The 24,641-nt window shown below is 49.9% G+C and overlaps 1 protein-coding gene across 1 annotated transcript in view; it reads right to left on the reverse strand.

The window, feature by feature from the left end:
• The window catches only part of Efcab8 (EF-hand calcium binding domain 8), a 59,975-nt gene that overhangs the window by 25,505 nt on the left and 9,829 nt on the right, over positions 1–24,641 (reverse strand). Inside the window, exons 5-16 of the mRNA XM_041670760.1 lie at positions 23,228–23,363; positions 21,768–21,873; positions 19,169–19,253; positions 18,226–18,350; positions 15,751–15,824; positions 13,178–13,308; positions 8,887–8,954; positions 8,423–8,574; positions 7,813–7,947; positions 5,616–5,726; positions 3,750–3,977; positions 2,019–2,089 (exon numbers count right to left, since the gene is read on the reverse strand). Coding sequence (XP_041526694.1) covers positions 2,019–2,089; positions 3,750–3,977; positions 5,616–5,726; positions 7,813–7,947; positions 8,423–8,574; positions 8,887–8,954; positions 13,178–13,308; positions 15,751–15,824; positions 18,226–18,350; positions 19,169–19,253; positions 21,768–21,873; positions 23,228–23,363 — 1,422 coding nt within the window. The remainder of the gene's footprint in view (positions 1–2,018; positions 2,090–3,749; positions 3,978–5,615; positions 5,727–7,812; positions 7,948–8,422; positions 8,575–8,886; positions 8,955–13,177; positions 13,309–15,750; positions 15,825–18,225; positions 18,351–19,168; positions 19,254–21,767; positions 21,874–23,227; positions 23,364–24,641) is intronic.

Here is a 24,641-nt window from a genome sequence, read left to right on the forward strand (position 1 = left end):
GAAATTCCTAAGAAAGACAGTCAAAGGTTTAGATAGTTTTCTCCTGTTTATAGTAAAATTCTAGAAGAGAGAAATAATTTTAAAATAGAGATGTTGAGCAAAGGGGAACAAAGTCTGGGGTTGTGCTCAATGGCAGAGCATTTATGAGGCCATGGTTCGGTTCATAATACCAAAATGGGATGGGGGTCAGAACTTAAGGTCTAAAACCTTCTCTTCTCAGCCCTTATCTATTGGAATGAAAGATGAGCCTATGGGGTGTGGTACGGACTGTGAGAATACTGTGGGTCAGCCACGTGACAGAAGCTGTGTGCTAGGCTCTAAGACAATGGACAAATGACTCTAAGAGCAATTCAGGCATTTGAACTGTCCTTCCTATTTTATTTTATTTTATTTTTATTTTTCGAGACAGGGTTTCTCTGTAGCTTTTGGTTCCTGTCCTAGAACTAGCTCTTGTAGACCAGGCTGGTCTCGAACTCACAGAGATCCGCCTGCCTCTGCCTCCCGAGTGCTGGGATTAAAGGCGTGCACCACCACCGCCTGGCCTGTCCTTCCTATTGCACAAGGGTTTCAGAAAAGAGACCACCAGTCCAAGTTAGACCTCAGTACCCCTTATATTGAACACCTCACTTCATAGTCTCTCATCTCACACTCTGGCATCATGTTTTTTAGCCAAGCCAGGCATAGTTCCTGAAGACAATAGTATGATACAAGCTATACCAATAGAGACAGGAAAGCTTGGCTACATCCATCATCTAGATTCCAGTGGGCAGAGTCATGGATTCAGGACTACCGTCCCAGACAGGCACAGACCCATGCAGGGAATAAAACCATCACAGATGCATGGCCTGGACCCAGGATCACCATGAGGGCATAGTGTCCCAAAGCTGCGGAAGCAGGTTATCTAAAGGTTTACATATTCAGCCCCTGCAAAACAGGACACCTCCATCTCAGGAGCCTTGGAGGCAAAAAAGAGGATTCTGTTGGTGTCCTAAGATAACTCAATGGATAAAGGCCTTGCTGCCAAGGAACCCACATGGTAGAAGTAACAGACTGACTCCCACAAGTTATCCTCTGACTTCTGCCTATATGCCATGACACCTGTACTAGATAGACAGACAGACAGATGATTGAATGATAGATGTGAAATTTGTTCCAATGAGTTTTAGACTCATTTGGGTTCTGTAGCTCATTTCTTCCCTCCTGCATTCGTTCATCTGTCCTGTGCCCATCTCACTGCTGGACTTTGGAAGTGCATAACAAGTCCATGTCACGTGTTTAGAGCCAAGGGAGAATTTGTCTCAGGATAAGTGGTACACTGGATCTCATCCACACGTGACTTAAATATTTAGATGAGACTTTGGGCTTAGACATTTCAGTTGATGCTAACCAAATAAAACCCTCAGTGCCACCCTCAGTTCCCACCACTAGTTGGTGGCCTTGTCCCTCCGCCTTAGTTCTGTTTCTTGGGAAAGGCTTCAGCTCTGAGATAATTGTGTAGCTCAACCATTTCAGGGACCAGTGTGAGCACATTAGGAGGTCAAGCCTTTAGAAGGTGGTGTGGTCATGTGTGTGGAGCCCTCAACGGTGGGATTATAGCCCTCAACCCTTCTGTCAGGTAAGTTCATAGGAAGGAAAGCTTTCTAGGAGCCAGGAAGCAGGCCTTCACCAGAAGCCAAACTGTCTAGCGCCTTGGACTTAGACTACCCAGCTTCTAGGACTGTGGGAAAAAAATCCCTGTGTCTTGTAAGCTGCCAGTCAATGGCATCTTGTTATAAGAGACTGAAGTGATTCCTCCAGGGAATGAGAAGCTACATGGGGGCAGAGACTGTCACTTTTTCCATGACCATCACCAGCAGAAGGCACCTTACTTCATGCTGTGTGAATGGACAGGTAGATGTACAGGGGGAGCAATGACTTGGTCACCACGGGGGCCCTGCTAGCTACTGCAGCTGCTGGGAAAGCTTAGGATGAGAAAAGCCCAAAATAAGGAAAGCCTCCCACTCATACTTGGTGCTCACGTGAAACTGGTGATTCTCTTACTCCACCCTGTCACGTAGAATACTTTGTTCATGTGGACAATTCCACTAATCTGTTGGAGATAAAGAAAACAGAGCGCTAAACTCCTCAGAGAGAACGCCTTTGGGTTCCTGATGCTTTCCTAAATGTACCCAGCAGAAAGTCAAAACTCAGTGAAGGCGAGAATTCCGAGTCAATGCCACATCAAGCTTTCAGAGTGCCTGCTAATTACCTAACTGAAGGGAGCCAGAGACCATCAAACCTGATGTGTCTGAAAGAAGCAGATAATGTGGGTACCCATGTTCATTTTACAGAAGAGATTACTGGGCAACATGTGACCTGGCTATGGTCCAAATACTGCTGAGAGGTCTAGACCAGTACTCAACCCCTTGTTCTGTGTATGTGCGTGTGTGTGTGTGTGTGTGTGTGTGTGTGTGTGTGTGTGTGTATGTAAATGGAGGCCAGACCAACCTCCACTGTAGTTTCTCAGTTAGCACCCACTTTGTTTGAAGGGAAAGACTCTCTAACTGAGAACTGTAGCTCATCCATTAGACTAGTCTGATAGACAGCAAACTTCAGGAATCCGCCTATCTCCTCCTGCCCAGTATTAGGATTAGAAGCCATGCCGCCACCCCCAGTTTCCTATGTGGATACGGGGGATCAAACTCTTCCACAACTGAGCTCTCTCCAGCACCCTCATGTCTGGCTCCTTCTGCCCAGGTTAAAGGAAGGGGGGTCAAGTTCCAAAGTGACACTTACAGTTGACTCCAATCTATGCTATATCCGTGGGCTGTTTCTAGAGCCCCAGCAAGTACTTTCTGTCTCGGGCTGTCTAAATGTTCAGAAATGAGCTAACCTGGGCTACAGGAGGATTTCTGGTGGTTAGACAAAAGCCAAAAGTCCTCAGGAACTTGCAAAACCATTTCCCATCTTCCAAAAAGAGACATTTCCCTTACCTCTGGCAGAAGATCAATATGAATACCTGTAGCATCTATCAACATATCAGATGCTGCCTCCAGGCTCCCCCAGTATCTCAAGTACTTGTTATCCATTTCAAAGTTCATGCTCTGCTCACTTCCTAGCCCTCCTTGCTGCTCCAGGCTTCCCTCCTCCCAGAACCCATTCGCTGTCTATGTCCCAGCAACTTTCCCCTGCCTCCACTGTCCTCACGACATCCTCTTTCTCTTACTCCCTTACTCTCCTGCTATGCTCTGTGCTCTATCTCTTTCTACCTCATTATCTCTGCTATTCTCTCCTGCTTCCCTAGCCCTGACCATGTCCAGTCTGCAGACTGTGTTCAGTCCACTTCTTTCTCTCTCTGCTCCGGACTCGGTGCTCCTGGCTGTTCTCTCTCACACATTTATAATAAAACCCTTAACCATATCCTGGACCCATCATGTCAGCCGTTTCTTTACTGTACCCTCACATACACTTTCAGATAGGAATGAGCACAGGAGCCTCTGCATCAAACACCCACCCACCGCTAAAAACACACCCCAAAGCTCGGAGGTGCAGAAGAACAATATGTCCTTGCACATTTTAAATGCAGCTGGCATCTCTGGAACCCTCCCTAGAGACACTGCCTAGCTTTTTTTCATGCAGGAGGGCCCAAGGGCTCAGGCAAGTTTGAAGGCATGCAGTATCACCATGCTGTGCAGCCTCTTAGACACACAGAAAACTACATCCTAGAGCTCCCGGGAACCTGCTGGCTCCACCTGACGGGCCCCACTGACCTCCACTTTGTCGTTGTTGGGAAAGGTCAATAGGCACTCCCCAGTGTTGTAATTCCACATCTGCATTATGCCATCACGCAAGCCCGTGAGCAGACACCGCTCCGACTCATCCAGGGCCATGGCAGTCAGCTCACTGTGCTGGGCAGCAGACACAGGGAACTCCATCCTCTTCTTACCCGTGGTGATGTCCCACACACTCACCGTGCCCTGTAGGCAGCCACTCACCACCTGTAAGTGGAGCACACAGGTGCCCCAACTCACTGGAGGGCAGTCCCAAATATATCATGGCGCCCCTCCCTTCCACAACCCCACCCTGGCAACCTGTGCAGCACAGGCAATGCCTTAAAATAGACCTTCCTGGGCTCTGTGTCAAATGCTACTACTCTTTTTAAATGAGTCACTTTCATAAATCTCTCTGGGGATTTCAAGCTCCCAGAAGAGACAAGAAAGTCACACATATAGTAAAGTTTGTGCAACACTGATCAACTGGTTAGAACTTGGTGACTATAGAGGGTTAGACGGCTACAGATCTAGATCCAAGTGATCCTGGGCTATCTTTAGTTCCCTTAACAGCCACTCACCTCTTAATCCACCTCTGTGTCTTGACAGAGCACCCTTTGACCTCTGAGGAAATACCTTTAGACTGCGTTAGCCCAGCAAACCACCAGCTTTCACCAGCCCACAGCTGAGAAGGCCATCTGACAACAGCTTCCCACTCACCAATGGACTTGGAAAATGCCTTGGTGTATGGCTGTCCTTTGTCTCAGGACGAAAAAAAGTCATGTAACTGCTTCAACATCAGAACATGTAGTTTGGGGGAACCTGAATCCCTGTTCCCAGACCACCATGATTCATATTTGGCTCCAGACAAACTCTTCTTCCCATGAGGTGAGAACCATGGTTTGCACCAACTCACTCATCACTGTCTCCAGAGAAGAGAATCTATGGTATAGAGAAGGCACTTGCCAAAGCACCTTTAGTGGGTACCAAAATGGGAGCAAAAAGGCCAAGCAGGCAATAGGCTCCTGGTGCCTCTGCAGAGAAGCACTGAGGACACAACATGGCCGTGCTCTCACTGCCTTCATCCTGTGACGCTGCTTTAGAGTGGCAACCACATTCCTGCTGAGAAGAGCTGGGTGCACTTACAAACAAAAATAATAAAACGCTGTTCTGCAACCCAAAGAGCCCTAAGCCAGCTAGAACCTGAGACAGTGGTGCTAAGAGCCAGACCTGGAGGAGAGCTCTGGCCAAAGGCCACTCCTGCACAGACAGCCGCCCTATCCACTGCCCAGGTCAGACAAGAGATGCCACTGGGAGTGGGCAGGAGCCTGCAGCCCTTTCTGTTCATGCTCCTTATAAACATTCTCTGTGTCCAGAGGCCCTACCCACAGAGAGGATCTCCTCAGCCCCAGAGAGCGCTGCCCTACCCACAGAGAAGCATCTCCTTCAGCACCAGAGGGCACTGGCTATGGTACCTTTCCCATAAGACACAGAATGCAGCTTCCACAAAACAGTACTCTGGGGGAGCTCATAGAGTGGGAATCTTGAGGGACACCTGCACCAGCATCTGTTTCCGTGCTAAGAGCTGACCTGGGTGACAGCGCAAGGCAGGGGTACTCAGAGGGATCAACAATCTAGTGACCAGATGGGGAGTCCAGGCAGCTCCCATGACAACCAGTCTTCAGGCTACTTCAGGCCTACATTTTGGTGAAGACGGGGCTAAACCAAAGGTGGCACTAATCATTTCCAGAGTGCCACATGAGCTGACTGCTGTTTGAATGCTGACTCGGGCACATGGAGAGGTCTGGGTCCTGGACATGTCACTGGCACTCTTCCCTGCTGCCGAGGCCAGCCTTGCCTACTCACCTGCTTGAAGATCTTGCTGTAGAGGACAGCACACAGGTCTGATTTGTAAGTTGTCATCTTCCCTGTTTTCATGGGCCCCTGGGATTCCAGGTACCCTCTGAGGATCCCAATCTGTGGATGGGGAGGGACAGACAGCTGAGCAATCAGATGGGCTCTCCCTCTGTGACTAAGGCCTTGAGGAGAAACCTCCAACATCAAGACATCCTGTACCCCCATGAGGCTCCTCAGAAATTCAGAATTCCATTCCTTCTCTTACCCTGCTCCAAGGCCCTATTTCCAGGACTTGGAGTCCTAACCCTCATGTGCCAATAATCCCCTTGAGATCCAAACCCATGGTCCTCTCACCCTCTGAGGAGCTGAGAAGTCTCACTCAGGTGTCTCCTTTGCAACCAGCCTGGCAGACATGAAGCTATTCTGAAGAGACACTTGCGTCTTCCACTCTGACTATGAGACTGCTGAAACGGTGGACCCAGAGAAATGGGAATTTCCCCAGGATCTCACACTGATAGAAGAACAGGTGCCAGGGGTGGGGGTGGGGAATTACTTAGCTCCCAGAATGTTAGTTCACATGGTTCTACACCAGACTATCTTACAGGAGGATACTGAAGCTGGACAGTAATGAGCCAATGGCCAGTCTTCCTGGGACTGTTCAGATATGCACACCCTTGGCTCCTATTTAAACTTGAATCTCACTTCAGGACCCCAAAGATGGACCTGAGGACTTTGCTGAATCTTTGTATCTCTTACCAATGTAACCATACTGAATAAATCTCCTTTTTCTGATTTCCTCTATCAATTTGACTTTTTATTTGTTTGTTTTTGTTTTTTGAGATAGGGTTTCTTTGTCTAGCCTTGGCTGTCCTGGAACCCACTCTATAGACCAGGTTGGCTTCAAACTCAGAGACCCACCTGCTTCTGCCTCCTGGGTGCTGGGATTAAAGGTGTGTGCCTGGTTTTAATTTGGCTCTTTTAATTGACTTGTTAAAGACATGACTTGGGGCCAAGGTTGTGACCTCCAAGACCAAAATCACCTTTAGGAAGCCTTCTGTGATCAGTTCAGCCTCAGGCTCAGTGGAGACTTCCCTGTGGTCATGAACCCTTAGAATCTAACACTTTCATATGGTCTTGTACTTTCTACTGAATTAACATTACCTTAGTAATATACTCTCAGGTCCCAACAAAGCTGGGCGTTAAATATTGTCATAGCCCCACCCAGAGAGTCTATGCTAATGCCCAGGATGATTGGAAATGAATTTCTAAGATCTGTTTAATTTTAAAACTACTGACAGCAAGTTCAGCACCCATCAGAGATGTAAGTCCTCCTCTCTCTCTCTCTCTCTCTCTCTCTCTCTCTCTCTCTCTCTCCATAAACCTGCTGCAAAGGAGAGAGACAGCCATGTGCACAGAAAGACATCAATGTCCCTTGACAGGGTGGTCGCATGTGGGAAGTTTTTCTGCATATGTGTTGTTTTTATTGGTTAATGAATAAAGAAGATGCTTTGGCCTGTGATAGGACAGAGTAGAGCTAGGCGGGAAACCTAAACTGAATGTTGGGAGAAAGTAGTCAGAGTCAGTGAGAAGCCGTGTAGCCACCATGGAGACTGATGTGTCAGAACCTTGCTGGTAAAAGCATGAACCTCATGGTAAAATATAAAATAATGGAAATGGGTTATTTTAAGATATAAGAGCTAACTAGAAAGATGCTTAAGCTATTGGCCAAACAGCATTGTAATTAATATAGTTTCTATGTAGATATTTTGAGTCTAGGCAGTCAGGAACAAATGAGCAGACTCCATCAACAAAACAGAGATTCCTGCCACTTGTCTGCCACTGGGCTCCCATATGGTACCAGGTCTCACCATGGCTCTAGTTAGTCCTCCCCTCCTGCCTTCCTTAAGGCGCCAGGCAAGTCATAGCTCACAGGCACTCCCCCTGACAGTTTTCTCCAGGGCCTCCCTGTCTTCCTGGAGCTGATGATTACAACTGATGGGGCCAAAGGAGCATGGAGGAATGACAGAGGAGTCTGAGGGGCACATGTGTGGGGATGGGGTAGGAGCAGTAGTGGTGGAGAAAAGCATGGGCTAGAATCAGAACCTACTCTCAAGGAAGCTCAAGAACCAGAGCCTTACAGACTCCAGAGCCAGGCCAGCACAGGACAGCCCCTGTTAGCTGGGCCTGTCCCTCGGACAGCACTCACGTTGTAGGTGGTACAGATGAGACTTCTGTCTCTGTGGAAGTAGGCACTGGTGATGGAGCAACTGCCCAGGCTGAAGAGCTTCCCACAGAAGGACTGGAGGCAGACATAGTCCTGCAGGTCCCACACGCGAATGTTCTGTAGGAAAAAGGCAAGAGGCAGGAGGGTCTGCAGAAGCAGCCAGCACCCTAGGCCCTGGGGACACCCTATGAGCAAGGTCACAGCCCCTCCCAAGAGGCTAAACTAATGGCCAATAATCTCTGTTCTCAGGGAGGTAGGGAGAGCGGGGCCTCCTTCCTCAGTTTTCCTGGGAATCTCTGTCCTGCCTGGACGTCTAAGCTCAGAAAGCTAAAGGCAAAGACAACAGGCAGCCTGTACCCTGCCTCAGACCTTCACTTGTTCCCCCACTTCAGGCCACCTGTATAATGACTCTCTTAGGGCTCCCCCCGTGGGCCTTTGGCAAAGTGTGAGACCAGGGGTAGAAAGATTACCTCTGTGTCTCAGACTCCTCCCAATACTAGTTGAGCTATGTTAGCACCCCAGGGTCAGTGTCTTTCCTGGGGAACAGAGCTGGAGGGATGGGGGACAAAGGTATGCTCCATGAGGGTGACACCTTGTCCCTGGAGATGCTGATCAGGATGCTGGCATTCTTGCTGTTCACGAGGAGGTGAGTCACTGCTGTCTGATGTCCCTTCATCAGCCACACAGGCTTTTTTGAGACCAGTGGGTTCCACAGGCGGATGTGGGGGTCATAGCCACCAGTTGCTGGGGTCAAGAAATGAGTTATCAGCTACCAGGGTCTGCACTGGGACCTCCTTCCAGGGCCAGGCCTCAGGCTCCAGCCAGAGTTAGCAGATGGAGAAGGTCATGGCGATCTGTCACTGGCATTCTTTCTCTTTCCTACCTATGTCCATCTCTGACAGCCTGAGTCACATCCCACCTCCCAGCGATGTAGCTCAGCAGTGGAAGAAGCCAGAGGCCTGGGACTATACAGAGCCATGTCCTTGGCTCTGATCATCCCCAGGCTGTGCAGCCCCCACCCCGGCATTGCTTGTGGGGAACACAAAGATGACTTACCCAGGAAGTTCCTGTCTGGACAGTAAGCAAAGCAGAGAATTCCTTTTTTTAAATTCAATGTTGATAACCTAGAGCAAAAAGCCAAGTGGGGAAGATGCAGGGCTAAGAGCAGCAGACTGGACTTCAGGAGGGGAGTAGCTAGGTGCTTGATGGGGAGGGGTCAGTATCTCTCTGCCCATGAAGAAGAGAGGCCCCAGGCCTGCCCAATGCTCACCCAGAACCCAAAGCATAGCCCAGTGAAGTAGCAGATGCCCAAATCAGTTGCACCCACCCTTTAGGAAGAAAAAAACACCAAACATGAAAAAGTCTTTGCATTTGTAAAGCATTTTGTGTTGTTCCAAGAATAAACTTAACGTGATTTTACACCCACCACCTTCAGGCAGGTATCCTCCAGGCCAAGATACAAATAAATGAAAAACCTTAAAAATAAACTATAAAAAAGCAGGCCAGAGCCATGGGTGCTGTGCCCTCACTCTGTGCTAGATGCCATCTCACAGGCCACCACATGCAATCCTTAGGGGTGGCGTTGCCATGGTGTGATGAGAACACACACCTGTGGGATGAAGGATGAGGACTCCGCCCTGGTGGGCACAACAGGAAATGGCTCAAGACATCCAGGAAGAGAAAAAAGGAAGGGTGAGGCAGGATCCCAGGGATGCCAGGTCCCCTACACAGGCCACTGAACTGCCTGCCTAGAAATTTCCTGGGACGCTAGCCAGGCCTGTGGCCTTCACACCACACCACATCCAGTTTAGGACCCCTTCGCTTCCATATCAGCCTCCCAACTGTTTCCTAACTTCCAGCCTTGCTTTAGATTTTCAAGAACAATCCCACCCACTGGCAAGCCAGAGATGTGGGCCAATGAGAGGACTTAGTTGATAATGACACTTGCTGCCAAGCTTGTAATGGGGTTCAACTCCTGGAACCCACTCCATGGCAGGAGAGAATCAACTCCCGCAAGTTGTCCTCTGAGCTCCACATGAGTGCAGCATTGGGCCACCATCCCTATAACAAATACATGTTTAAAAAAAAAAACATATGTCTCCATCTACACACTTATGTGAGAGAAACGTCCTACAACAACGGCCGCCAAGAGGACAGAAGGAATTACTTCAGACTGACTCACTCCTCTATGCACAGTCCTACCAGGACTCAGGAACCACTATGCTCCCCGCCTTACAGACCTTGTCTCACAAGAACAAGGAAATGGATGGGGACAGGAGGGACGGTGATCAGCTACGAGGAGGCCTGCAGGGGAAGCAATGGATGGCTTAGCAGAGGGAAACAGAATGACTTATTTGGGACAGCCTCTCTGAGAAGGGTGCTGGGAGGCAGACACCTACAGAAGAATTAGCAACAGCCCAAGAGAGCATGCAGAGAGGGACAAGGCTTCAGACCCAGGGAGCAGTTAGTACAAGGTTATAGGGCTGGCGGAAGTGGTCAGAAGCAAGGTAGTGGGGAACTGGACTATAAAGGATGAGATCTGCAGATGATTGTGTCTAGGGACAGCAGCCAGAGGGGACCTAGTGAGCTCTGACAACGACTTCAGATAAGAGTCGATGGAAGAATGGAAGAAATGAGAAAAGAGAAAGGAGGGGAGGCAGGGTGGGTCAGTGACACACTCCATACCAGTTCTAACAGCCCCAGTCCCTAATCCTCTGCCAGCTCTGCTCCTGATTTAACCAACCACCTGAAGAGATCAGGTAAGGCCAACTATAATGAAGCTGGACCCTAGGGGTCCTGAGAGGCTGAGGGTGACTCTACAGGAGTCAGGCGTGGCCCCTCAAGTTTCACCTTCCCTAGTTCTTCACAAGAGGACATCAGGTACCAGAGGCCAGCAGGCAACCAATAGTGCCACCTCCTGGCCTGAGGTGGTACTGCACCAACACAGAAGAAGCCACGTGTGTACACTTGTTATACATCCTCCAACCTATCCCCAAATTAAATATTCCAGCCTCTCCACCTCCACCCGTGGCCACCTTCAGGTAACCACCATGCATAGCCTGAACTATTGGGATAGACTTCTCCATGGTGGCCCCACCTCTCCTGGCCCTTAGACTTGAACGATCTGCATTCTGATTCTAGAGGGTTAGAACACATCATTCTAAGTACTTGAACTAGTGCCCAGGTGACAATAAGGAATTGTGGATTTCTTTTATGTTCTTATGCATATATTTGAGATTTTTCAAAATAAAAATGTTAAGCAAATGAGATGCACTGGACGATGGTGGCGCACACCTTTGATCCCAGCACTCGGAAGGCAGAGGCAGGCGGATCTCTGTGAGTTCGAGGCCAGCCTGGTCTACAGAGCAAGTTCCAGGACAGGTCCCAAAAGCTACAGAGAAACCCTGTCTCAAAAAATTAAAAAAAAAAAGGAAGGGAGTGAGGGAGGGAAGGAGGGAGAAAGAGAGGGAAGGAGGAAGAGAGAAAAGAAAAGCAGAGCAGAGAATGATGGTGCGTGCCTTTAATCCCAACACTCAGAAAGCAGACACATCTCTATAAGTTAGAGGCTAGCTTGGCCGATGTAATGAGTTCTGGACTAGCTAGGGCTATACAGTGAGACCCTGACTCAAAAACAAATTTATAAAAAAAAAAAAGGAAGGAAATAAAGAAAAAATAAAACAAGAGAGAGCTTGGGCTTTAGCTCAGTGATGGAGTATTTGCCTAGCAAGCACAAGACCTTGGATTTGGTCCCCTGGCACAGGGGTAAAACCAAACAAGAAAACCAGATATGTTGGTTCATTCCTATAATCCCAGCACTCGGGTGACAGAAGCAGGAGGATGGCAAGTTCAAGGCCAATCTGAGCTACACAGCAAGATTTTGTCTCAAAATCAAAAAAAAAAAAAAACATGGAGAGAGAGAAAAAAAGAAAGATGAGAACACAGTGAGCAGAAAGGAGCAGAGAGCCTGGAGCACAGTGTGCCTGAACTCTGGGCCTGCGCATCGAGAATGGGAAGAGAAGGCGGGAAAGGAGAGCAAGGCATCAGAAGCAGCCTCCCGAGACCATGGTGAGATGACCCTCTGGCTTCCTGCCATCAAATGCAATGAAATAAAATACTCCTAGAAGCCGGGCGATGGTGGCGCACGCCTTTAATCCCAGCACTTGGGAGGCAGAGGCAGGCGGATCTCTGTGAGTTCGAGACCAGCCTGGTCTACAGAGCTAGTTCCAGGACAGGCTCCAAAGCCACAGAGAAACCCTGTCTCGAAAAACAAAAAAAAAAAAAACAAAAAAAAAAAAACAAAAAAAAATACTCCTAGAAAGAAGGAAACAAAGCATGTTGGAACTGTCTCCAAGAACAATGCATGCGCTCGTGGGGGTTGTCCTGCTTCTGTATTGTGGCTTATCGTAGGAAGAGAAGACATAACTTTTGCCACCTAAATAACTTATTTTGCAGTCGATGAGTTGGTTTTTTTCATTTGTTTTTACTGTGAGGTAGAACATGCCACACAGAACATTCTCCACTCAAGGACTCCCTGAGGTCTGGGGTAGATACTGGCTTCACCCTTCACGGGTGAGGAAACTGAGGCTCCCGAGGTAAAGCCATTCACTCTCACTACTCCATTTACAAACGTATTTTGATCCCAGCTAGTGGCAAAAGCCTGTAATCCTAGCCTTTGCAGGGTGGAGGCAGGAGGATCAGAAGTTCAAGATCAGCTTCAGTTACATGAGACCCTTCCTCACTGTTCCCTTCAAAACACAGAGAGAAACAAAAGACAAGACAAGCCTTTCGTCTGCCTACTTAACATAGCCTGGGGTTGATGTGGTTTTGTTGCTTGTTTTTAATAAATTTGTCAGTAAAGCAGGTCTGCTGGAGCTGGGCAGGCAGTTCAGGGGGCAGAGGACTTGCCACACAAGCATGATGACCTGAGTTTGAATTCCCAGACACCATGGAAAGTTGGGCATTGTAATACACATCTGTAAGCCCGTCTTTCTATAGCAAGCTATGATACAAAACCAGGAGACCCTTCAGGAACTCACAGGCCAGTCAGTCTGGTGGACACAGTGGTCAACAACAGAGAGACCCTGTCTCAAACACTGGGAGACGGGGACCAACACTGGAGGCTGACCTCTGGCCTCCGTGTGTGCACTAAGGCATACGTTCGGTCCCCCAGACCACACACACACAGAGCCCACGTGCTAGGTCAACAACCACTGTCAGCCTATGGGACCCAGCACAAGCCCCAGGGCAGTGTATCCTCTCTCATTAAGGCTATCTGCATGTGGCAGAGGGAAGCCAGACCTATCCAGGGCACACCTGCTGCCCACCCAGCTTACCTGGTACTCCTTACCTGGGTTTCTCAAGGTCTTTGGCTGGCAGGATTGTCAGCACCAGAGAGGACCTCTCAGTGGCTGAACACGAGACCACCACATTCAGCTGGGGGATGAACCTGACCTGCTGACACCAGTTGGGGTGGAGACTCTGGAAGAGAGAATGGCTGTAGCAGGAGACCTCCCAGGGACAGTTGAGTACCATATCCTACCCCTGGAACTTAGCCAAGGCCAGTGTGGAATGGGACTGAAGATCACAAAATCTAAGGCCCTTGCCTTAGCGACCACAGCTTGGACAAAATGATGTGGCCCATAGTCCTAACCAGGTCCCATGAACAGGGTGTCTAGCCCATCCCTGTCACCAAACCTACCATCACCTGGACTCCTATGTCCAAAGAGTCTCTTAGGTTTAGAAGCCACAGACTGGGCTCATGATAATGTCATTCCTCCAAGCAGGGAGAAAGGTTGGACTCGAGGGTGCCTAAGCCCTAGTCTGTCTTCTACTGGCTGCCTCCACTACAAGAAGTCTGCATTTTTGGGCCCACTGCCACCCTCTATATTGGTCAGAACACAATAGCTTCCAGGATCAGGAGGAGCAGAATACACTCTCTACCTGGACTACAGTAAGAGGGAGATAGCACCCAGAGGGCAGAGAAGGCGGACTGGCCCAGGCTGACTGGCAAGATTTTGTCAATGTGACACAAACTAGAGTCAGCTGGGAAGAGGGAGCCCCAGCTGAAGAGTTGCCTCCATCCTACTAGCCTGTAGGTATGTCTATGGGTCGTTTTCTTGATTAATGATTGATGTGAGAGGGTTCAGCCCACTGTGGGTGGTGTCAGCCCTGGGTAGATGGTGCAGGGCTGTATAAGAAAACAGGCTGAGGAAGCCATGGAGAACCAGCAGCCCTCCTTCATGGTTCCTGCTTCAGCTTGTGCTTCAGTTCCTACCCCGACTTCCCTCAGTGGTGGTCTGTGATGGGGACATGTAAGCCAAGGAAACCCTTTCCTCCCCAAGTTGCTTTTGTTCAGTGTTTTATCACAGCAACAGAGAGCAAACTAACACATCCTCTCTGTGGACCCGGCTGGTACCTGTGCTTAGCCTCCCTGCCTAGAGATTTCCCTTCTGGAGACAAGAAGAGCAAGGATGGGCACACAGATACGATTATCAAACATGCCTTAAACGTGCAAGCCCCTGGGTGGGGTCTAACGTCTCTATTTCCTCTAATGTCTGTCACAATAATGGTATCTAAGCCAACGCACTGAATGAGGCCTGGCATGCTTAGTAACATCAAGGGCAAGCTTCATCCTAATGAGATAACCACAGAAGAAAAGAGGGGAAGGAGCCAAGCGCAGTGGTACACGCAGCAATCTCAGCAGTTGGGAAATGGAGGTGGGAGGGTCAGGTGTTCAAGGACAACAATCTTGAATCCAGACTTGAGAAAAAGAAAAGAGGGGGAGTAGTGTGGGTACTGCTTCCTGTGACGTCACTTGCCTGTTTCTACAATGTGTCCAGCTCAGATCTGCACTGAGAGCCTCATTCATTCATCTGTTCCACGAATGTACCAGAAGTCACTGGGCCCTGATTTGGGAACAGCTGGAGACTTTCTCTCCAGAGACCACAACCCACGAAGCCCCTGCCCTTGAGGAGCTGTTGCTGTCGTGAGGCTAACAGGACAAGATCAATAGGTTGATAATTCAAAGTTGGGAGTGATAACCTCTTCCAGGGACAGGGCTAACAGCAGAGGCAGCCTCAGGGCACTCGGGGAAGGCTACTTAGAACCTGAAGTGTAGGGGTGAGAGATGAGCCAAACAGATCTCTGCAGCATCAAGAAACGTGTCAAGGCCCTGTAGTAAGAAAGGGTTTGGGGAGTTCTCGGGTGAGCAAGGGAACCTGTCTCAGCAACAAACGAGAAGAACGGAGAGAGCAGCAGGACATGGGGATGTAGCTCAGTTGGGATAATGTTGGCCTAGCATGCACAAAGCCCTGGGTTCAATCCCCACCATGCATGTGATGGCATGTGCCTGTAATGCCAGCACTTGGAAGGTGGAGGCGAGAAGATCAGAAACTCAAAGTCAAACTTGGCTACACAGAAAGTCCAAGGCTAGCCTTGAATACATGAGACTCTGGCTCGGTTGCAGGGAGTGGGGTACTAGCAATGGAGTAAGCCAGAGGCTTATCAGCTTGTATTTCATGCTCAAGTCAAAGATTTGAGATTGCTTCAAGTATAATGAGAAGCTGCCGGGGTAACATGACTATATTCTAAAGCAGATTTCCTCTGGTTGCTGAACTGAACAAGCACTTCATGGAGAGAGAGGGGGCGAAGGGAAAGTAGGGAAACCAAACAGAAAGCCAATGACTGTCCAGAATAAAGCTGATGTTTTCACTAACTTGGAGAAGCCAAGGAGGCTGTGAGAAAGACGGGGCTAGCCTTAGGAACCTGTATCAGGAGCTGTTCAAGACGTGGATGGGATACAGCAGCTTCCTGCACTCTGTCCTCAGAGGCCAAGCCCCCAGGAGCTGAGGCTGAGCTGACATTGGTTTTTGAGTAGAGCACGTATGTGGATAATGGCAGGCTAAGGAAAGACACACTTACCTTCATTCGGAAGATCCTATACAGAGGGGACTTCTCATTTAGGAGTTTCCACAAGGAAATATGGATCCGGTTATCTGGCAGGGAAACAGACTCCACACATTAGCAACCTCTCCTCTGCCAGCTTAGAGGACATTTTCACATTGTGCATCCATGCTTCCCAGAACACCAACCAGACAGCCACTCATTGGAGCCTCATGTGACTTCATGAGCTTGACAGAGCTTCCGTCTGTTTCCCTGCTGCCCAGCATGGCCCTGCAAGCCCAGAGTACAACAGTGACCAGCTTCCAGGGGCTATGCACTCCCATGTGCTGCCATCCAACAAGAAGGCTCCCCATTCGTGCGTTCCAGAGAATGAACGGAGACTTCAGGCTGTATTCACTCTGAAAAGTGATGCACTGGGGGCTTGCCATCATGCCTCAAGACACACAGCCTCCTTGGTCAGAAAGCAAAAGTCCCAAGAAGTACAGGGTGCAAGTATGCAGCATGAGCAAGCAACTCCTGCATGCTAGGTACTGCCCACACCCACTGTCCTGCCCTTGTAATGAGCGCCCAGGGGGAGCAAACTGATAGAGGCGGATGATGATTCTGTCATGCCATGTGATGCCCGTAGTAGGGTCGGGAGCTGGTCATGGAAGGAAGTCAGAAACTCCCAGGACTCATGGAAGAAAAACACTGTGGGGGGGGGGGCAGTCTGTTCAGGGGGTAAAAGGAAACTTGCAAAAAAGAAAATAAAAGCCCTCAGGCTGAGGAGATAACTTGTTCCCAAAGCTGGAGCTTGGTGAGTCCCAGGTCCTACTAAGAGACCCTGTGTCAAAACACCAGGTGGACAGTTCCTGCGGAATGATGCCTGTTGTTGGCCTCTGGCCTCCACACACATGTTCACATGTACATAAGCATCCATAAAATACATATTCACATATATACATGAACACACACATGCAAAGGAAGTCCTGAGTCAGATGGCATGTTAATGGGGAAATTGCAGCACAACAGTGTCTACTGTATGTCTTTCCCACTAGACTCTGAGGTCCCAGGAGGGTAGAAAGACACAGTCTCTAAGCACTTCTACGTACCTAACGCTCCCTCATTCCAAGCATCTTATAGCAGAGCCAAAAATTCAGCACGATTGTCCCTGTCTCCATTTGAATAGGAGACTGAGGCTCAGAAGGGTTAAGCAACTGACTTCAGATCACCCAGAGCTAGGTACATACTCCTTAGCTTTGTCCATCCCCTCTTGCATCCCACCATCTCTTCATATTTGCTCCCAGGCTTCCGTCTAGTGGGTGGCCCTGAAGGACTCACACCCACTAATCCCCTGCCTTGTTTCATTCACCACTCATCACAGAGACCACCATGACACAAACATGACCAGGGTGGGGCAGTCACCAGGGACTGATGGGACAAGGACAAAATAGCGTGCTAGCTGGAAATGTAGCTCAGTGCTACAAAGCTTGTCTGACACACTCAAGGCTCTGGGTTCAATCCCCAGCACACACACACATGTGCACACACATACACACAACCCTTCCAGAACATCATCAAGCCAGCTTAGTAGGGGTCCTTGCCAATGCCTGGGAACCCTTGGAGACCTCCATAGCTAGACGTCCCAGCAAGGGCTGCTCTGGCATCCTGGATAGAAAGGAGGTCAGTTTCCCTGCAGGCAGGGCCCCAGGGTCCAGCACCACACCTAAGGTTCCATCCTGGATCTGATCCATCACCATGAGTCTCTCAGGAAGCCCCAGGTCCATGGCCTCTGCTGACCTTATACCCTTTGTCAAAGAAGCTCTAACTTAAACTGACTTCCTGGGTCAATTTAGGACACATCCCAGCACGTGGTGGGAACTGGAGACTCTGGATGGGCAGCTTGGCTTAAGACCTCAGTCACACTCCCCAGCCTCGGGGCATATACGAGTAGCTTCAGCTCACTAAACCTCTTAATGGGCAGTAACAAGTCCCCCCTAGCAGGGGGTGGTGACAGGAGATGATGCATCAAGAGCTCAGGGTACAGCTGCTCACTGATGCCGGGTGCAGTTATTCATGCTGCTGCCAAGCCGGGTGGTCCCCTAGGTTCCGCCACAGCCCACCTTATGACCTTGCCAATCTATTCTCACGCATCCAAAGATAGCTCAAAACCAGGAAGAACAGAAGCCCTCACAGTCATCAGATAGGGTCGCTTATCCTGAACCTCAGAGGATAAGGGACACATCCCAGGGCCACAGCCAAGCACTTCACTCTCCCTGAGCGGAGGAAAATCTGCAGTCTTTGGTCCTCACCTCAAAAGACTGTCCCTCACCTTGGACCCTCTGGCCTTTCCTGTCACACAGCTCTACCTCATCCAGTAGGCAGGGCACCTCCTCACCAGATGCTCAGAGTGGGGAGACAGGGAAGTAAGAATGCCTCAGAGTTGGGGGCCAACTTAGCACCCATGGCTACCCACTCCCCAGGCCTCAGCCCATTCTCGTGTCTTTTAGCTACCCCATTTGGAGGTCCGGGGAAGGATGTGTGGGTTGAACAGCCCACCAGCCACATTGTCAGACATGAAGATGACGACGTTGCCCTTGGTGTCCCCATAGCAGAACACACCTTGGCGATAGTCGGACCTGGGGAAGATGAAGATAGAATGTGCTGTGTCAGATTGGGATTGATGGAGCTGATGTGAAAATAAAGAGGAGACTGACCTCTAGAGAAGGAGAACAACCAAGAGCAGCCTCTCCACCATGAGAGTAGTAGCTATGTGCCAGGGCACCAGGGACTTTGGGTTTTATAAGGTAGAAAAGGGGACTTTTGGGTAGGAAGGTTTTTGACTACAGATCTATATGCTGCTTTCCCAGGCCCATAAAGGAGTTCTTATCACTCTGGCATCCTCCCAGAAGTTCTCCTGGGAGGTCCTAATAACATGTTGACCCCTGGCCACTGACCTCCCTCCTTCTGACTAATTGCCCAGTTCTATCTCTGATATTATCAGGGTATCCAATCTTCCTGAATAGAGTTTCCCAGGCTGTTTGAGGCTGTTAGGGTATTAACCCTTCACTGTGGAGCCTTCTACCCTGCTACCCCTGTCCACCTTAGGGACAAGGACAGTTCCAACAGACTTCCAGCCTTGCTCTGGGCCTCTGGCCAGCAGTCAAGCATAGACCAGTAATCAGGCTCTGTGTTGACCACTTTTACTTCCCAGAGACCTTGGTGCCACAGGGCAGGCCTTTGCCAGCATTGAGTGGTGGGCAGGGTAAGAAGGGGGAGGCGGAGAAGAATAAGGAGGACTCTAAGAGTGGGGTGACTGAGCAAGACCCAAGAAAAGCAATGAGGAACAATATGGCAATAAGGTCAGAGCCAGCTCCCCAGGTGCTCTAGGGTCTCAGCCCCCTTCCTAGTGATGTGGTAGCTCCCAAGACCCTATCTCAGTTCCTGTGAGACTTACCAATAGTCCATGACCATGACACAGCTATCCAGGTCAATAAAGGTGAAGGCCTGAACACATTTGTGGTTACTGATATCAAAGAACTCTGGAAGAGAAAAGAGTAACACACAGAGCTGAGAGCCGTGGCTCTGGTGGCAAACAGCCTCCCAGCACTCCCTGCCACCTCTCTGGACCTGTAGTCCACCCCCACAGCAGCCAAAAACAGTAGACCCAAGCACAGCCACTCACCAAGCTACAAATTGCCCTCCAGCCCCTACTGCAGCCAGAACAAAAGCCTAGTGTAGACCTAACCTGTGAAGTCCTGTAGGATCAGACCCTGCACAGTGTAGTGTATCTTGTCTATCTGGAAGAGCACCTCTATGCCTCCTCCTGCCTGGTCTGTGGCCCCTGTCCGGCCACTAGGCTCCAAGCATGCCAGTTTCTTATCTCTCTAGATGCATCAACCTCATGCACTTCTGGGTCCTGCCTCTCCCTGCTTTGTCCACCTTGAATACACTCAGAACTCTTCCAGACCAGCTCCATGACCCCTTCTTAGAAAGGCTTCCACCTCTTCAGCTAGGCCCACTGGTACTCTCCCATCTGGCTGGCTGCCTGTCAATCTCCCTCCCCACCTGTTTTCTTTGACTGCAGGAGCTGCCTGGCCTAAGAGCTGTGCGAGGACAGGGAGCGTGTTTCACATGGCACCTGTGGGCTCCTCAGCCTCTGACACAGTACCCAGGGTCTGCTTCGCTGAGAGACTGGCTGTGATGCACAATGAAGGGACAAATCCCAAGCCCTGGGGAATGTGGCCCCTGGGGCTTCCAGTGGCCCGTCCATGTGTGTGTCCCTGGAGGTGTTTGAAGCCAACGGAAACAGAGATCTGCTCCCCATCACTCACCACCCTCATCAGGGCTAGAGCTGGGAACCCAAGCAGATCAGAGCTGGTACCAGGAGAGTTCACGGCATGCAGGTGCATATGAAGAACAGATGTAGGGTGGCTTTGTGCAGGCTCACCCATCCCTCAGTGTCTGGAACCAGCCTGCCAGACTGATCTTCTGAAACATTACTTCCATCCTGCCCAAGAGCCTTCCATGGGGCCCTGACACACAGCTGCTACTGACTTAGGAAGCCTGGCTCCTTCTGGCAGCTCTGGCCGCAAATCACTCAGGCTGAGGAGCAGTCTCCCACATTTGAATGACAGGCCCTTAAGTGTCTGCTTCCTACAGGCCCGGCCATCCCAGAAGGGTTGGGTTATGGGTCACAGAGCAGGGCTAACTGTCCAAGTCACATAGGTCAAGGTTCGTGCTGACGGCCTACCATGTCAGTTCAGTCAGCAGAGCTCAATGGTATGAGGAGCTGGGATCAGGCTCTCAGGACTGCGGGTGAAGGGAGAGCTCCTACCTGCTCACACCCTCGCTGTTTTGCTGGCTGCGTCACAGTCTGTCCTCCTGATAAGGACAGCATTGGCTAATGTATACCAAGCACCTCCCATATCCAATCACTAACCCACACTCACCTAGAGATATAGAGCACTGACCCTGTTTTTCCTCTGGGTAGACTAAGGCCCTCACAGGTAAAGTAGCTGCTCAAAGTCACACACCTGCTGAGTGTCAGGACCAGAGTTGAAACCTGGGCAGTTTCAGAACTGCTGCTCTCCAGCCTCCTGTCTAGTTCTGCACCATGGACCATGGGGACACACATGAAGTCCTCTCCTTCATGATCTTAGACACATGACTAGTTGGACCCTTTACCCATCTATCCACCTACCCAGTACTACCAAGCCTCTAGGTGGCACCAAGCACTGAGCGCTTGGTGAGTGAAGCAGACGCCATCTGTCCCCACTGCCTGAGCTACACCAGGGACTCTAGCTGACAAGCATAAGATCACTCCAAAGGGCTTGACAGGGATTTTTTTGAGAGGCACCTGACTTGGACTAGGTGTGGTCATGGAAGGGTCTCTGGATCAAAGGAAGAGTAGAAGCTCTGGGGGGCGGGGGTGTGGGGGAGAAGGTGGAGCACACAAATTGACCCACGGTACCCATTAGAGATGGCAAGAGAAGGTTACAGCATTCTCAGCACAACAGGAGGAGGGTCCGGTCCAAGGAAACCTACAGGCAGTAGGGCCAGCTCTTTCTTGCCTCACGGGTCACACTAAGGTTCCTCCCCCAGTCTGTGCTTTGTGAAGGTTTTCTGCAGGAAGACATTTCAAAAGTCCATTTGTGGCTACCATAGTGACCTTCAGAGGACGTGTGCTAAGCAAGAGGAGGCTTCAGTGCTATCCCATTGACAACTAAAGGTGGGCCTGGGCTAGAGGCAGCAAGACACAAGGGTAGAATCAAGCTGGAGAGATTGGCGTGGGCTGTGATCTATAATTAGAACTGTTCAATACTTGTAAACATTGAGCATTCACTGAGTACATCTGTCTACAAAGAAACCACCAACACAAACGACCAACACCCAGTGCCTTTTACAGCACACAACATTTGGCAGGCCCTTGCTACCCAACATTTCCCAAAAGACTCCCATTCAAGCTCACAGTTGCTCAGCCAACAAGTCTGTCCCAAGTGCAAATCTCACTCGCTAAAAGCTAAGGGCAGGCCTGGAGAGCCCCAGGGACTCACCTATCTTCAGCTCAGTGGAGGCAACTGCAATAAGGTTCATGTTGTGTATATATACCATGTCGACAACCCAAATCTTCTGGTGGGAGGACTGCTGGATCTGGGTGAGCTGGCAGAAGAAAAACAGAGACTCAGACTGGACGATTGCTACCAGAGTGCAGAGGCACAGGGACCTTTCCTGTCACACAAGGCCCTGGGAACAAGCACAGTCCTGGCATGCCTCATGTCAGCTCTAAAAACAGGGCCTTGGCTAAATTCCTCATCTGTAAAATGGTTCTAATAGTCACCCATCTTCATGACCCCAAGGACTTAAGGCCAAGCCTACCTCCAAAGCCTCCTATTTGCATGACAGTGAGTCCCCAGTGGGTCCTGGCTGATGGTCCTGAGAGGTCCACAATTTAACCCAAACCAGCTCCTTCAGGAAGAACTTCCAGAACTCTCAAGACTTCTCAGGAAGGCCTCCTCTGTCTTGTCAGCCTCCCAAGCTCTGACCCCTGAGGTGGCCCTAGAGCAGTCACTGTCAGAGATCAGGCTACCAACACCTTAATCCACACACATGTGGAGAAAGGGAGGCAGAGTATGCCAGATACCACAGACTCAGGAATGCAGATGTGAGCACACACACACACACACACACAGGTCTCTCCTCTCATAAGGGCTGATCCATGCTGCAAGTATAAAAGCACTATGTGACTACAGAGGCATAAAACCCTTCACACTGCTGACAGTGCTCTCCATAGCCTTGCTAGGGAGCCCTGGAGGGTAGGTCTTTGTTTGTTGCCGGATCCTCCACTAGTCTGGCAGCACCAAGTGCATAGCTGATTTGTCTGACTATGTCATCCCTTACTACACTAGGCCATGAGCTGATAGCAGAAAGCTCATGATGATGTTGGTTTCTATTCATCTGTGCTTGCTGAATGCCTGACATGCTCCAGCATGATCCATGACCCATACCATTAAGTACTCCCCCAATCCTGAGAGGGGCTACTACTCCAAGAGGAGTACATACCAGGAATCAGAGATAGCTCGGCCAGCATGCCACAGCTGTTGGGTGGTATAGTTGAGACTCTAACCCTGGTAGTTGGACCCCAGAGCCCAAATACCATAATTTCTTGCCTGGATCAGATAAAGGTTTCTATCAGCAGGACTTACAGACAGTGTGGGTATGACAGAGCAAGGAGAGAAGGCCAGGCACTGGCACAGAGGCTGGAGGATAACACTCACTGAGATGGGGATTCCAGGGACACAGTCCCTGGACAAACTGCTTTGTAGGTGCCTAATAGACATCCAAGCAGTGTTCTGCTTAGTAGGAGACAAGTGTAGGCTCCAGTAGTTGAGTCATAATGTTAACTCAAGTCCTGTGACTTCAAAGCTAGGCTGCTCAGATAATAAGTGCCAAAGCCAAATCCACCCAGGGTGCCACAACAGAGGCTCTCCACCAACCCCGTGAATACCCGACTCACCCTAAAGGAGTGCATTATTGAGAAAGTCTCGGTCCAGAACTGCAAGATCCCGTCTTTGGTAACAGTCATGAAACACCCCATCTTTTTGAACCGTTGGACTATAAACGCCACTTTCACAATCTCGCTCCCATGGTGCCTACAAATGGCAAGAAACAAACATATAACTCAGAAAGTGTCTGCATGAACTGAGAGTCACAGAAGAGGCAGGCCCAAGGCCAGTGGGGACAGCCACACCAGTATGCATGTGAACCAAGAGTCACAGAAGAGGCAGGCCAAAGGCCAGTGGGGACAGCCACACCAGTATGCATGTGTACCCCCCCACACACACACACACACCCCAAGAAACTGTAGGAGGCTCCAGAGGACATGGGACTCTGTCCCTTCTCTAAGTAGACTTCAACTAGATCCAGTGCAGGATAGGGTGTGGTGCAGTGGTAGAGTACTTGCCTAGTATATGTGAGGTCCTGGGTTCCATCCAGAAAAATAACCAACTCTGATATGGTATGAGATAGAATCCAAAGCTGATCCCTAGAAATAACCAGGCAGGTCCCTCACTTTGTAGTAGGAGAGCAGAAATGGAGAGTGGAGATCTCCAGAACTTCTTTCACGGGAGAAACAGCCCACAGATGGCGAGCAGGGTATAACTTACGACAGAAACCTGAGAAATGACACTTCCTAACCATTGCTACCATGCTCTGGGGTGAAGAGAAGAGTACAACAAAGGGTAATGAGGAGTTGGGCCCTGTGCACCCAACTCCTCACAGCCAGGACACTGAGCACAGCTCAGTCCTGGGCAGACCCGGCTTAGCAAGCTGTTACCCCACACCCATCCCAGGAAGCCTCCGTGCTACTTGCCAGTGGTTGCCCCAGTGTCAACAAAGTCAGCTCTCTGGCTATTAAGGCTCACACTTCCCCATGCATCTGCCCATCTGGGATCATGGTAGGTTGGGACAGGTCACATCACTTACAGGGAGTTGCATCCTAGAACTAAATGCCTAGAGCTTTCATTCCTCCTCCAGAGCCTTTTCCAAAGCTTGAAAGTAGGTATGAGCTGACATGAGGCAGTTCCACAGAGGAGCAGGGACATGTATGTCTAGCTATAAGTCTCCCTGTCTCCTGCCATCAGTTTATTTCTAGGTGATCAACATTCCCAGCTATCTCTCTCTGTCTCTCTCTGTCTCTCTGTCTCTGTCTCTCTGTCTCTGTCTCTCTGTCTTTCTCTCTGTCTCTCTGTCTCTCTCTCTCTCTCTCTCTCTCTCTCTCTCTCTCCATTACTTCAACTCTGCCCTTTCTATCAGGACCAAAGACTGTGGGGAATAGAGATTTAAGGCCTTTGGTTAACACTGCCCTGGGAATAGCATCTTGGGGAGGTCTGTTTCCTCATCAGTGTAGTGACTGTGCCTCTCTCTTTCTG

The sequence above is a fragment of the Microtus oregoni genome, unplaced genomic scaffold (genome assembly GCF_018167655.1).
Source record: "Microtus oregoni isolate MIOR12 unplaced genomic scaffold, Mior012 000020F_ref0000438, whole genome shotgun sequence".
NCBI lineage: Eukaryota > Metazoa > Chordata > Mammalia > Rodentia > Cricetidae > Microtus > Microtus oregoni.